Source organism: Heterocephalus glaber, unplaced genomic scaffold (assembly GCF_053883595.1).
Source record: "Heterocephalus glaber isolate CG9 unplaced genomic scaffold, H.glaber_assembly_v1.0 deba00001608, whole genome shotgun sequence".
NCBI lineage: Eukaryota > Metazoa > Chordata > Mammalia > Rodentia > Bathyergidae > Heterocephalus > Heterocephalus glaber.
In genome coordinates, this window is record NW_028258379.1 from 20,517,285 (window position 1) to 20,531,854 (window position 14,570).

General features: G+C 34.4%; 1 protein-coding gene across 14 annotated transcripts in view; it reads right to left on the reverse strand.

Annotated features, from left to right (window-relative positions):
• Cep128 (centrosomal protein 128) overlaps positions 1 to 14,570 on the reverse strand; it is a 428,016-nt gene that overhangs the window by 251,736 nt on the left and 161,710 nt on the right. For all 14 annotated transcript variants that reach the window (XM_021245525.2, XM_087195433.1, XM_087195432.1 and 11 more), the window contains one exon: positions 2,124 to 2,300. In XM_021245525.2, the coding sequence (XP_021101184.2) occupies positions 2,124 to 2,300 (177 nt within the window). The remainder of the gene's footprint in view (positions 1 to 2,123; positions 2,301 to 14,570) is intronic.

The window sequence follows — 14,570 nt, forward strand, 5'->3', positions numbered from 1 at the left end:
AAGAAGTATAAAAACTACCACCATCATTCCATGCCTGAAAACTTATGAATGAATAGGATGATTTTTGGATTATGTTGAGAGGTCACTTTGTGCCTTATAAGGAAATACTTACTCTCCTGTCTATGCACCATGTTTTTGCCTGCAATTGTCCATAGCAAAGTTTATTTATCTTATAACATGACTCAAATGTTTCTACTTCTACATTCTTACATGATTAAAAATTATCTGGACACAAATATTTAAATATAAGGTAAATATTACATTAATATGTGCTTCTTTTAATTCAAATTAAGATTTCCAAGACCACAGATACTTTAAATATATGTAAATAAGACAAGTCTTAAATGTAAAAAGCAGCATTAGATAGGGAAAAGAATACGCTAGCATTATAAATGGCCCTATATTAGCCCCAAAAGAGTCAATTTACCTCCTAAAAACAATTTCTGCTCATATGAGGCTCATGGAAATGACATCTGAATGTTTTTTAAAAGATAGTATAAAGAAATATAAATTATAAAAATTCTATCAACTCTAAAAAATTCTACCAACTGAAATATTTCTTTTTTTTTTTTTCTTTTTTTTGTACTGGGGATCGAACTTGGGATCTTGTGCTTATGAGGCAGGCGCCGGAACCACTGAGCTAAATTCCCAGCCCTGACATATCTCTATTAAAGGTGAATCCTAAGAAACCTTCAATTGCATGAGTCGAACTATAGTTTGATATTCTTTTAAATACCACTTAGAAGAGAAAAGAGGGAAAATATAGGGAAGAAAGGAGAAAATAAAAAGAGAGAAACCTAGAAAGGAAGATTATTCTATAGGACCACAAAGGAATGAAAAAAATAAAAAGAAACACCTGAAAAGCAAAAGGCATCTAATTATAACATCAAAATTTAAGTGCTGTCGCATCATAAAATGAAATGACTACAATGGTAAAGCATGCTGAATTAAAATGCATTATGGTTATACTAAATCAAAGCAATCCAATGCTCTCTACACCCAACATAGCAGTACCAGAACCTACAATGATAGAAGTGCTTGCTTACTTTCAGGGAATTCAAAACATTCATGATCACTTCTGCTTTTATTTATCTTTTCACTCTGACATAAATTGAGCAGCAATGCTCCATTTTAAACACAGAAGTATATTAAATATACTCTGCTTAAACAGGGAAGCCAGACAGCATAGTAGTTACTTGTTTAGGTTCCACAGTTAGACTCGAAACTTCCAAGTCAAGGTTTAGCATTTACTAAATGTATGGCCAGGGCAAGGTACTAACCTCTTCAGGTCTAGTTTTCTCTTCCCTAAAGTAGATCTAATTAGGTACTTCAGGGATTCAGTAGTTTTAGGGGGTTAAAGGAGACAATGTGTACATCATACTTATCACTGATCTCATAGTCTCAATAGAGTGGACCCTTGAATTATGACTGGCTTGACATAACAGCTTGGGTTACGACTAGAATTTTAGCTTGAAGTTACAAACAGTCTTGAGTTACAACTGAATGTCAGCCACTTGTGCTTCCAGATGGTCTCAGATACAGATTTAACCCTTAAAGAGTTCTAGAAGGAACACTACAACATCCTTTCCTGTGTGGGGTTGAGAAATCCTGGGCCAATGTCTCTCTGAGGACACTGAGATCTGCCTGTATACAGGAAAGAGACTTTGAAGGCTGTATAGAGGAGTCTGAGTCTTCAATTCACCAACTTGAGTTACAACCAGCCCTTGGGAATGAATTGAATTCATAAGTCAAGTGTCCATTGTAGATGGTAGCAAGTTACATATTGACAACAATAAAAACAGCCTATGATAATAAAAAGTTCAAACCCCAGGACTCTTGGCTCCAAGGATATTTTCCTTAGTCAGAACTGCTGTCCCACTCATTAAACATTTTACTTTATAGAAAGAGACAAGCAATTCAATAAAATAGCCCCACACTTTCTCTCACCATGACTGTACCATAAATATTGTACCTCGCTCTTAAAAAATATAAAATATTATTCTATTTCACAAAGCTTTCTGAATAAAACTATGACTATGTAATCATACATTACAATTCCACTTTATAACTATATATTAGGAAACTGACTGAAAACGTAAGGCACAATGAGAACTCATAATTACTTTCAATTTATCTATTGAGTCCCTGGAGAAAGTTTTACAAGCTGCATCAATTTCCTTTCCTATCACTCCAAGAATGGATTCTTGTTCAGTCTCCAAGCAAAGAAGTTGATCCTTAAGCTGCAATCTCGCCTCTTCCATCCTCCTTAAGTGCTCTTCTTCATTGCTTATATGTTTTTCCTAAGGCATTGATAAGAAAAAAAACAAAGATTCATTACTATCTAGAACAAAGAAATACATATAATATCTATAAAAACAAAGAAATACATCAGAAAGGAGATCTGACTTTGTCAGATCTAAAATGAAACACTCTACCTATTTTCTAACTGAGGTAAGTTACAGAGTTCAGAAATAAAAACATTTGGAAACAGGTGGGCAGATATTTAGTAAACAATATTACTGTAATTGAAACACCGAAGTTGAAAAAAATTACTGTACCACTTTCACATTACCATTAACAGATAATAAACTAAAAGCTAACATCACAAAGTGATTTTGAGTTTGCCCTAAACATTAGTAAAATACAAGAAAATATAAAGTGTCAAGTATGATGCCACTAGATTCATTTGGGGAAAAAAAAACAAAACGTTACCACCTTTATTTAGTAAAATTATTTTTTAGAAAACCTAACTCTTCAAATGTGGTCATATTACATAAATGCTTTTGAGATATGAAAATCTGATGAAACATGGGCATATAATCCAAGAAAGCAAATACATTTACTGAAAAGAGCTTTTCAAAGAGTTTTCTAAGAGATTATATAAGACTTAGGGGCCTATTCTGGACAAAGCAAGTCCCAATCACTAGGCTTACACAATTTCATTACAAATTGACCATTCTTAATTCAAAACAACAAAATCTAAAATGCCCACTAATCCAAAACTTTTTGAACACCAATATGATACTATACAGTTTCAGAGTTTGTAGCATTTTGGAGTTTGGGTTAGCGATTTCTCAACTGGTAAAGTCCATGCAAATATTCCAAAATAAAAAAAAATTCAAAATCTAAAACACTTCTGGTTCCAAACATTTCAGACAAGGGATAGTCAACCAGTTCTAGAGAAACTCAAAGTGGTACTACAAAAGGCTTGTAATAAAATATCAGAATCACGAGAATTGTACAAACAAACAGTAAACCAAACTCATGATTCCTGGCTATTAATGTCTTCTATCATTGCATACTATACTAATCATCTTTAACTACTCTATTAAATGCAATAAAACCAGGAAAATCCTGAGGGCAACAAACCCCAGACTGAATGTAGAAGATATAACAAGGAGATTCACTCATTAAAACTAATGATGAAAGGCAGAATAATGTTTAGCAAATAAAACACAAATCATATTTCTCAATTGAACTCATATTAAACAATGAATAAAACTTCCTCTTCTCAAAAAGCAGACACTTGCACAATTTACCTTCTGCATTTATTTCTAACCTCATCTTCCTCCCTTCTAAATTACCTGGTACTTTGATTCCCTACTTTCTCAAGCATCTGTACCAGTGTTTCCCCTGACCACAGCTGACTTACATAATTCTACCTGAAGTTGTAATACTTCAAATGGTGCTAGTAGCCAAGAGACAGCATTTATCTTGATGAGTTCACCTTATTCCATCATCCAGGTCTGGATCTCAGCTCTGCAAACTTAGGAAGTGGAGTTTCTTTTCTTTCAGTGCTCTGAGTGGAGTCATCTTGCAGTAGGAGAATAACATTAAGCTCACAAGAGACTAATGTTCAAACCTGAATGCCATTCAATTAACAACATTCGTTTACAATGAGAACCATACCCGCCATATGGATCAGAATGCTAGGGTCAGCATAACTAGTACATTGTCTCCCATAGACTAAACTAGATGAAGAGGCAAATTATCATAGAATGTTGCTTAAGGAACAGGAAATCAGAGCAAAAAGATTTCTTTTTGTAAAGTAATGTTTAAAAGGCATCAGGCTAATGGCAGCCCAGGAGGTTCATCTACACATCAGGGATTTATAAACCACAACAGCAGTCGTGTTCTATTCTTCTGGGCAGTGCAGGGATAGACAATGCTGGGGAATATCTCTCTTTCTCCTTTGTCTATATTTGGTGTCTGTCCAAATTCTCCTCCAGACTAATATACTACTTCTTTAGATCTATCACTATTTTCCCCAAGATTTACTCTCATACAGGAGCCTTTCTAAAAAAATTAACATCTTGGCTCTGAATAACATTTGGTAGGTAATTTTATAGCTTATTTATTAGAAAGCAACCATACTGCCTAGTCCTTACAGATACTTATCTTTCTACTAGTCCTATATATCCATCATCTATCCTTCTTATCCTTCAAAATTCATGCTTCAAAACCCACTCTCCTTTCTTTCCTGCACTGCCAAAAAAAATTATTCCCAGGACATTATTTATATCATAGTATTAAAAAATTAACAAGTTGTAACATAATTCTTTGTGCTCTTATCTCACTCAATAAACTGTAGCTTCGGAAGACCATGTGTATTTATAATTCCCTTTAAACTACTCCACTTTGCTGAATACTGTATGTGCTTTAAACACTTTTTGAGGACTCAAATTCAACACTGTAAAGGTAACTTCATTAATTGTCCCACAGATCTGTATCCTCAGAGGCTACTAGAAGGTTTCCCACTACATAGGACCCCCAGATGACTGTAATGGTTGTATGTTAATAATGCAACGTTAATAAAGAAAATGCTCTATCAGAGGTTAGTGATGTATTAGAAGACTCCCTGGATTCTAAATCCAAACAATTCACAATGATGTTCTCGTGGACCTTTTTATTTTTGATTTCCTCACACCCATCTCTTCTATCTACCACCACTTTTCTATGATCTCCATTACTTGACTTTTTAAGAAGAAAAACTTATTTCCATCTTTTAGTATTCTCAAAAACTGTTATTATAGCTCTGTAAGTTATATTATCTCTTTAGCAAAGGCAGAAAATGTGATTACCACATCATTATCCTTTGTGAGTCAGCATACTATATCCAATAATCCTTTGAAGTAAAAGTCACAGAACCATGGGCTCACAGGAACCTTAGAGATCAGTACCTGATGTTTCAGGAGCTTCTCCTAACATTTCAGGTAAATGGTCGTCCAACCCTATGTGAACATCTCAAGTTTCAAGGAACAGAGTAACTCACAAAGCCACAAAATCTACTCATTACAGTAAGTACTGTACTTTAAAGTACACACATGAATTCTCCACTCCCACTAAACCTCTAACATTCCAGGAAAACATTCCTGTTCTTTCCCCCTATTTTTTTTTTTAATTTGACTAGGTTTCTGACATTACTCCATACTGATCTCTATCCTCTGCTTGTACTCCAAGGGCTTCAATAAAGAGTTAAGGAAATACGTAAGCATTACTAGGGTTTGGATGTGGTACCCCCCGCCCCAGTGGTTCATGTGTTGGAGGCCTGGTCCCTATTATGGCAATGTGAAAGACAATGGTATCACAAGACAGATCCTAGTAGAAATCATTGGAAGTGTTGTCCTCAGAAGGAGTTAATTTTGTCCTCTTAGAACTCTGGTTAGTTCTCATAAAAGCGCTTATAAAAAACCAACACTGGCCTGTTCCCAGTTTATTTTTGGTTTCCTCCCTCACCATATTATCTCTCTAGCTTGCACACTCTTCTACCATGATGCTATCCATAAAGTGATGTCAGGGCCACTAACAAGCGGCCAAACAACTTAATGTTGGACTTTTAGCTTCCAAATCTATGGGCTACATAAAAATCTTTTATATATATATATATTATTCAGCCTCAAGTTTTGTTATAGTAACTAAAATAAATCTATTACAAGCAAGAACATTTTTCTGTGTACTAAAAAAAGAGTAAATGTCATAGGCATGACTTTTTGGTACATATTTGCCATACATAATGATCACATTCAACATAGGGAATTTGTACCTGTACATAGTATAGACAGACATGACTTCTCCCCTCACAGAGCCAACAAATCTACAATTCTCTCCAAGAAATTTCATCACTTTTGTTCTACCCCAATCTAGTTTTGGAACACCTACAATGAACACTAGTTAACTAGTGCCCATGATTAACTCTTTTTCTTAGTTTCATAATTCAATAAAAGCTCGGGGGGCGGGGGGGGGGGGGCTGCACTAAATGGGAAAGCAAATCTAATTCCAGGAAATGAATGGGGCAAGAAATTGGCTAAAGTGAACCAAATCATTCTAACAGATTTGAGGATGCTCACGTTAATGAGGGCATATGATAATCATTAGGCTTTATTAGCAGATTCCTTAACTTTTCTGAATTCAGAAAGGGTAATATCCAATGACCCTATAACAATACTACCATATTTTCAGAGAACCAGATGTAAAACACAGTATTTTAGAATTCGTTTCAAAATATAGAAGAGATAGTCTACCTTCTGTCGTTTAGGATAAACAGACACAGATGCCCGGGGGCAAGGGAATATAAGGAGGGTTAGGGAATGAGATGGAACAAACATAGTAATCTAGGGGATTCAAGAAGATAGCTTTCCTTGACAATGTCCAACCTGGAGAAAAAACCCGAGAGAATAAATCCAACCCTTAATTTGTGAAATCAAGAAATCAAGGCAATTAAGTAATGTGGTTGAAGTGAAAGAGCCTACAAGCCAGGACCTGAGTACTCTGTGTCACTGACTACAATTCTCTCTTAAAATGCTAAAAAGACAGTTCTTAAAATGGGTACTGAGAAAGACAATGTGAAAAACTCAGAAAAGTTATCAGTACATAGGAGCTAATGTAGTATTAAAGTAGAATAACAAAAAAATTCCAAATAAGCATTATTATAAATGAAAATATATGACATTTGGTATATTTACAATAGATTGCCAAAAAAGCACATCTAATATAGACAATATCTCAAATTACTAAGGGCTGTCTAGCTACCTACCTACCTATATGGTCATAAAATTTACTCTTGGTCGATTTTACTTTAAAAAGGTACTAGTAACCCACTAAGCAAAGTATACTAAGCAAGGTATATTGGCAAGATGGCACAGGTTTTATGAAGCTTCCATTTTATGACAGGAAAGGCTTATATTTTTGGCACTTATGTCTAAAAGAAGTAAAAAGTAAAAGTGTCTACAGTCACATTGCGCATGCACACACACACAAATATTGACTGGCTTGATCACTTAGTTGACCTGTAATTCCAAGGTTAAGAAATACTGCTCTAATTATAGATTTATGACACAGCATGCTTTTTGTAACTCACTTTCCCAAAGCCTCTAAGATTATAAGGAGATATAATCTTAATGGAAATATTACAAATTCTATAAAACCAGAGCATATCCAAAATAATATCACCTTGATAAAAGCTTATGAAATTCTTTCAATGTCTTATAAAGCTCCAAAAATGCTACTTTATTACCAATAAATTTATTAGATGAACTGAAAACATTTCTCCACATCTTAACAGAAATATTGTTAAATAAATCACACATATGTGACAAAATAAATCATTAATTGGCAAATATACTGTTTTACTTTTACTGAGAACTACAGTAAACAAGCATGACAATATTTCAGTCCCAAGACCACATTAAAACAGGGGTGGAATAGAATACAGGGGTGGAATAGAAATAAGGTAACATCAGAAAAGAGAAAATCAAATTATATTAAAGGTCAAAATTGAAACTAAAGCAATTCACTTCAGTTATTTGGAAGTTTGGCTTGTTGAAAATATAGACCTACACAAATCACCTAAAAAGTTTTGAGGAAAAATATTTCCTTAAGTCAGTATAACTGTTCTATCTAAGCTTTAAATACAGGACATTAATGTTACAAGGCAAATTATGTAACATTCCTGATCAAAACTTAGATCTGTCTGGAAGCTGCTTATCTGAGTCTCTAAAGAAGGCTTACGTCACTTAGGCCAGCAGTTGACTCAGATGTACAAAAGTTAAGGTACAATATTAAATACCAACTGGAGCAAAGGCTACTGAATAAGGGATATGCTGTATATATTATAGGAACTTCAGAAAGAGTTTTGTCTGGAATATTACCACAATGCAGCTACAACTGCCTTACAAAATAGCCCAAAAATCAATAATAGTAATTTTTGAAATCTCACTTCACATTGGTCATAACATAGCTACATTTTTCAAAATTACTTCTTAAAAATAAATCTTACTGGGCCGGGGATTTAGCTCAGTGGTTTCGCCGCCTGCTGCCCAAGTGCAAGGACCTGAGTTCGATCCCCGGCATCAAAAATAAATAAATAAATAAAAATAAATCTTACATGACAGTGAATTTCTTAAATTCAAAGTATGGCTATGTGTTAAATGCTTAGGTTGGTATAAAAATAAGCAAACAAGTAATAATACCTTAAATTAAAGAAGTCATATGAGATTGAAAAATATCTCCCTGGATTCAATCTATGTGTAGTCTTTGTCCTTTATGAGATCAGTAACAGTACTCAGAAATGAGGACATGGAAGGTCATTAACTAAATGAATTCTTAATTCATGATGAAAATCCAATAACATACACCTCTTCCTCACCCACACGGATATTATAGTAACAACAGACAACCTGAGCTCTTAGGAATACTAGGTGCCCTTTCTCTGAGCTTCCACGGCACTATGCAGGATTTTATGTTATACCACATGCTACTATATGTGTCTTCTGTCTTCTCACCAGCTGAGTTCCTCTAGGGCAACAATCTCATTCTTCTTCATTTAAATATACCGGTAACTAATGCTGGGTTTCACCCAGCATTCAATCAACTAACTTTCTGGAACATAAATATCCTTTATGTTCTATTCATTTCACAAGCATCCTTTCAAATGTAGACTCTTACATATCAAGGATACTAGATCCCAAGTATACACCAACGAAAAAAATCCGATTTTTGAACTCAACTTGCAGTGTTTCCACAAGTTTGTTTTGGTTTATTTTGCCACAAATTCACTACTAAACCCACTGAGGGTAGTCATCTTGTCAGTAACAGGCTATCGCAATCATTGTGTCAGGATAAAAGTCACACAAGTGAGAGCCCTAGCAGTGGTCAGAAGTAATCGGAGGAAGAATCAATTCCAAAGCCAATAAGATCTGTGAATGAATTATAAGTGCACTGATGTATGACAGAATGAGCTAGTTCTTTACTTTTAGGGATTTGACATGCAAAAAAATAATTCCTACTAAAAGACTGGTGTTCTAAAGCAGAAACACTGCTATTTTGTCGGTTAGATACACCTATTCTTTCTCCTCTAATAAGTAGATTCTTTACACTATTTCCTTCAAAACACAAGAAGTTATGATTAATACTGTTTTCTGAGTAAGAGCTGAGAGTCTTAGTAATATAGTGGAACTAACAGAAAAAAGGAATGGCACATTAGAACAGTGGCTATATCATTTGATGCATGTTCAAATGTAGGTGTGAAAGACTTTCCAACCCATAATCTTTTCTTCCACAAGCTTACCGAAGTTATTCATAAAACATAAATATATTGGTCAGCTTTTCGACTGTGGCACAAAATACCCGAAACCTGCAACGTAAAGGAAGTGGTTTAATCTGACTCACAGTTCCAGTCCATGATTAGCTGCTCCAAGGCACAAACATCATTGCAAAAAGGTAAAGTGGAGGAGAACTGATCAACTCATAGCATCCAGGAAAAAGAGAGGAGAAAAGCCAGAGAGGAAGGAGCCAGCAACCAGATCATGGTTCCCCTTGTGATACACCCACAACCCACTTCCTCCAACTAGGCCCTACCTCCTAATATCCCATTCAGCTATGCACTTATCAATGGATTAACACCTTGATGAGATAAATCTCCTTACAATCCAGCTACATTATACTTCTCCAGGAGCTTCTTAAAATCCAATCCAGTTGACAATCAAGATGAATCAGGACAATAAACAACCAAAAAAAAAAAAGCAAAGATTCAACTTTAAACTTTTAATCTCATCTAAGGAATTTATTCTTACGGCAGGATTTTTGGTATCCTTTTCTGGAACAGCATTGAGGAATACAAAGATTATTAGTAGTATAATCAAAAAATGCTAGGAGATGTAGCAGATACATTACTAGAAATACCATCTAAAGTTGAAAACAAAAATACTTTCTAAGCAGTATTTGATGGATTCATTATTACAATCATTTTGTAAATTATTATGTCTTGCACTTAAGTCAAATCCCTAGGCAAAAGTAACATTAGTTATTTAAAATCAGATACATTTTATTAATTTCTATTTCTGAACCAAAACAAAGAAACAAACAAACAAATAGGCAAAGAAACAAACAAATAGGATTTTAAATTATGCACTTGGAAGAAGTTTAATTTTGAAAAGAACAAAATTATTTCTCTCAAGACAAATGTTTATAAACTTTCTGTGTCTTTTTAAAAAATTCATGATTTCTTCCTTTTCTCAAAGAAAACTTAAGCATGCATATTTTACAAAAGAATACCAAAAGTTTTAAAATGAATCCACAGATAACTCACATACACATAAATATTTCATAGATGTTTTTCCTAAAATCTACAGTATGTTGCTTAATCAACACTAAATGACAAAATTGAGTCAAAAAAAAAATTGAGTCAACAAGCAATGAAAGAAAACCTTAATGAAAACAAACATAGGTATTCATTTTATGTACCATTTAGATCCAACCAGTCAGTGAAGACTGGCTAACTTCAATCAGATATGATATAGAAATCTTCATGAGGCCTATTTCCCATAGTTTTCCATACTACAAACAGCCAAGATATAACCTTGTTCATGTTGGTAACTGGGGAAAGTAATCAGACTACTGATGTGCATTAGATGTGGGCAGTAGGATGGGATTTCAAACAGACTGATGGACTTAATAGCCACACTTTCAGATCTACCTGCCTCTGAAAGCCACTCATGCTGGGCCTGATATCTCACTAGGTAGGGTGTGGCCCCAAGTCTTTCCCAGCTTTAGCTATACTTCTTAGGTGTCCTCTGTCTAGTCCTCACTCTCTCTGTAGCCAGCTTCCACTTCCTTACTCTCTGGTTGCCACAGCCTGGGATGCATGAACAGAAGGGCGTTTGGTGCAGGGGTGCACCCCACAAATCACAGGACATGGAAAAAACAGGAACTTGCTGGGTTCAAAGACTGCAGGTGCTGGACAAAAGCTACTCATTCAATAACTTTCAGGAATAATTCACGATGTTAATGGTCAGAATACCCTAATCAAAAGACAGACTGGCAAAAGAATCAAGAAACAAAATAAAACAATATAATGTACACAAGAAAATATTTAATACAAAAAGAAATTCATAGACTAAAAATTAAATGATGGAAAATAGTATACCACACAACAGGAATAAAAAGAGCAGAAGAAGCTATTCTATTTTCAAAGTAGACTTCAAACCAAAACATATCAGAAAATGCAAAGAAGGTCACAATATATTAGTTAAGGGAACAATTCAACAGGAAGAGATAACAATTATAAATATATTTGTACTGAACACGAAGTTGCTCACCTTCAGAAAACACTACTGTACATAAAACATCAGCTAAATATCAACACAATTATAGTGGGGACCTCAATACCCACTGTCATAAGTAGACCAACTAGATAAAAATAAATAAATAAATATCAGAGTTGAATAAACTTTTGAACAAATGAATTTACAGATATCCTCAGAGCATTCCTCTCAACAATAGAATACACATTTTTCTCAGCAGCACATGGAACTTTCTCTAAAATAGACAACATGCTAGCTAATAAAGCAGGCTGAAACAAGTGCAAAAAAAAATCGAAATTATACCATGCATATTATCAGACCATAGCACAATGAAATTAGAAATCAGTGGCAAAAAAAACAATAGAAATCATGCAAACACCAGGAAGTAAATAATACACTCAAATAATCAATGAGTAACAGAAGAAACAAATGAAAAAATTAGACAGTTCCTACAGTCAAATGACAACACTAGTACAACATACCAGAACTCATGGAACACAAGGAAAGCAGTCCTAAGAAAGAAGTTGACAGGTCTGAATGCCTACATCAGAAAAAGAGTGAACCCAAATAAATAACAAAATGTTGCACCTTAAGGTACTAAAACAACAAAAACAATCCAACTCCAAAACTAGTACAAGAAAGAATATTATAAAGATCAGAGCAGAAATCAATGAAATTGAAACCAAAAAAAATACAAAGAAACAATAAAACCAAGAGCTGGTTCTTTGAAATAATAAATAAAATAGACAAACCTCAGCCAATCATACCCAAAAAGGGGGGGGGGGGGATAAAAGACCCAAATCAATGCAATTTAAAATATAAAAAAAGAAATTACAACAGACATCACTGATACCCAGAAAATTATTGGTAACTACTTTAAAAATCTGTATTCCAATAAATTGGAGAATCCAGAAAAAATGGAGATTAATAGATATGTATGAATTTTAAAAATTGAACCAAGAAGATATGCAAACCCCACATAATCCCACAACAGGCAATAAATAAATAAATAAATAAATAAAAGCAATAATGAAAAACCTTCCAGCTAAGATGAGCATAGGACCTGATGAATTCACCACTGAATTATATAAGAAATTCAAGGAAGATTTAATGCCAATATTCTTCTTTTATGGTTTGGATCTCGATGTACCCCCAAAGCCTCATGTGGTCATAGGCTTGATCCAGAGTGTGTGAAGCTGGAATTGATTCATGATGCAATGCTAGGCTCAAGGGCATTAGGATTAAGGGTATGAGTGCCACCCACCCTAAGTAGTCTAAATAAAATAAAAGGGGCAAGGAGATGCTCTTAATGTTCTCTCGTTCCCTTTGCTACTGTGTGTATGCCATGTTGTTTCTGCTCTGCAATGACTGTTTGTCATCCCTGTCTTGGAGTCAGCCAATTATGAACTGAAATCTCTGTGAACTATAAGCCAAATAAATCCTTTCCCTTTTAACTTTTGGTGCGGGGTATTTTGTCTCAGCAAGGAGAGAAAAGTAACATATTTTCAAACTCTTTAATGAAATTGGGAGGAAAGAGTACTCCCAAAGTCATTCCTGGAAACTAGCAGATAAGAACTCAACCACAAAAGAGAACCACATGCCAATCTCTTTAATGAACCAGATACAAAAATCCTCAACAAGATACTGACAAAGAGAATGCAACAATTCATCAACAAGATCACCTATGCGGACCAAGTAGGCTTCATCCCAGGGATGCATAGGTGGTTCAACATACACAAATCAATAATTAATACATCACACAAATAGAAGCAGGGACAAAAACCACATGATCATCTAACAGTGGTAGCAAATCTATGGCGTATTACTGGATTTTTCTTTTAAGACAAAAGATGTTAATGTGTGAAGTTGCTTTTTCTAAACTAAAACCTCAATATTCAGGTTTAATTGGAGTGTTGGCAGTTAGCAATATATAAGTAGGTTTTGTGTTGTAGTTTGGGCATCATTTCTAAAAGGTTTGCCATCATTGATCTAACAGATGCAATAAAAGCCTTGGACAAAATTCAACATCCATTCACGATAAAAACCCTGAAGAAAATAGGTATAGATGGACCATATCTCAATCTGATAAAAGCCATTTATGACAAATCTACTCTCAACATCATACTAAATGGGAAAAAAAATGAAAGCTTTCCCTCTAAAATCAGAAACAAGATAAAGATGTTCACTACGGATGTTCACACCACTCCTATTCAAATAGTACTTGAAACATTACCAGAGCAATTTGCAGAGAAAAATTATAATGCAAGATACCTAATATTAACAACCAAATCAGTACCACAGCAGGATACAAAATCCATGCACAAAAACAGCATTCCAGTATACCAACAAGGAACACACTGAAAAAGAAATATATTAAAATTCTCAAAACAAAGACCTAATCAAAAAATGGGCAAATGGAATGAACTAACTTCTTAGAAGTACAAATGGCCAATAAATATGAAAAAAAATCTTCAACATTGCTGGCCATTAGAGAAATTCATATTAAAATAACACTAAAATTTTGTCTTATTCCAGAATAAAGTGGCTACCATCAAGAAATCAAATAATAACAAGGCTGTAGGGAAAAAAAGAATCCCTCTACACTGTCAATGGGAGTGTAAATTAGTACAATCACTATGAAAATCAGTATGGAGATTCCTAAAAAAAATAGAAATTCCATTTGACCCAGCTATTCCCTTTTTAAACATCTTTCCAAAAGGGCTAAAGGCATCACATTACAGTGATACATGTTTATAGCAGCATAACTAATAATAGCTAAATCTTGGAAATGGCCTATATGTCCATCAACAGATGAACAGATATAGAAAATGTGGCATTTATATCAAATGGAGTACTACTCTGCCAAAAAGGACAAACTTGGGTTATTTATAGGAAAATGGATGCACCCTGAGACCGTAATACTAAGTGAAATAAATCAGAGACGCAAGTTTACATATGACATGGTTTCTCTTCTACAAAAAATTCAAAATA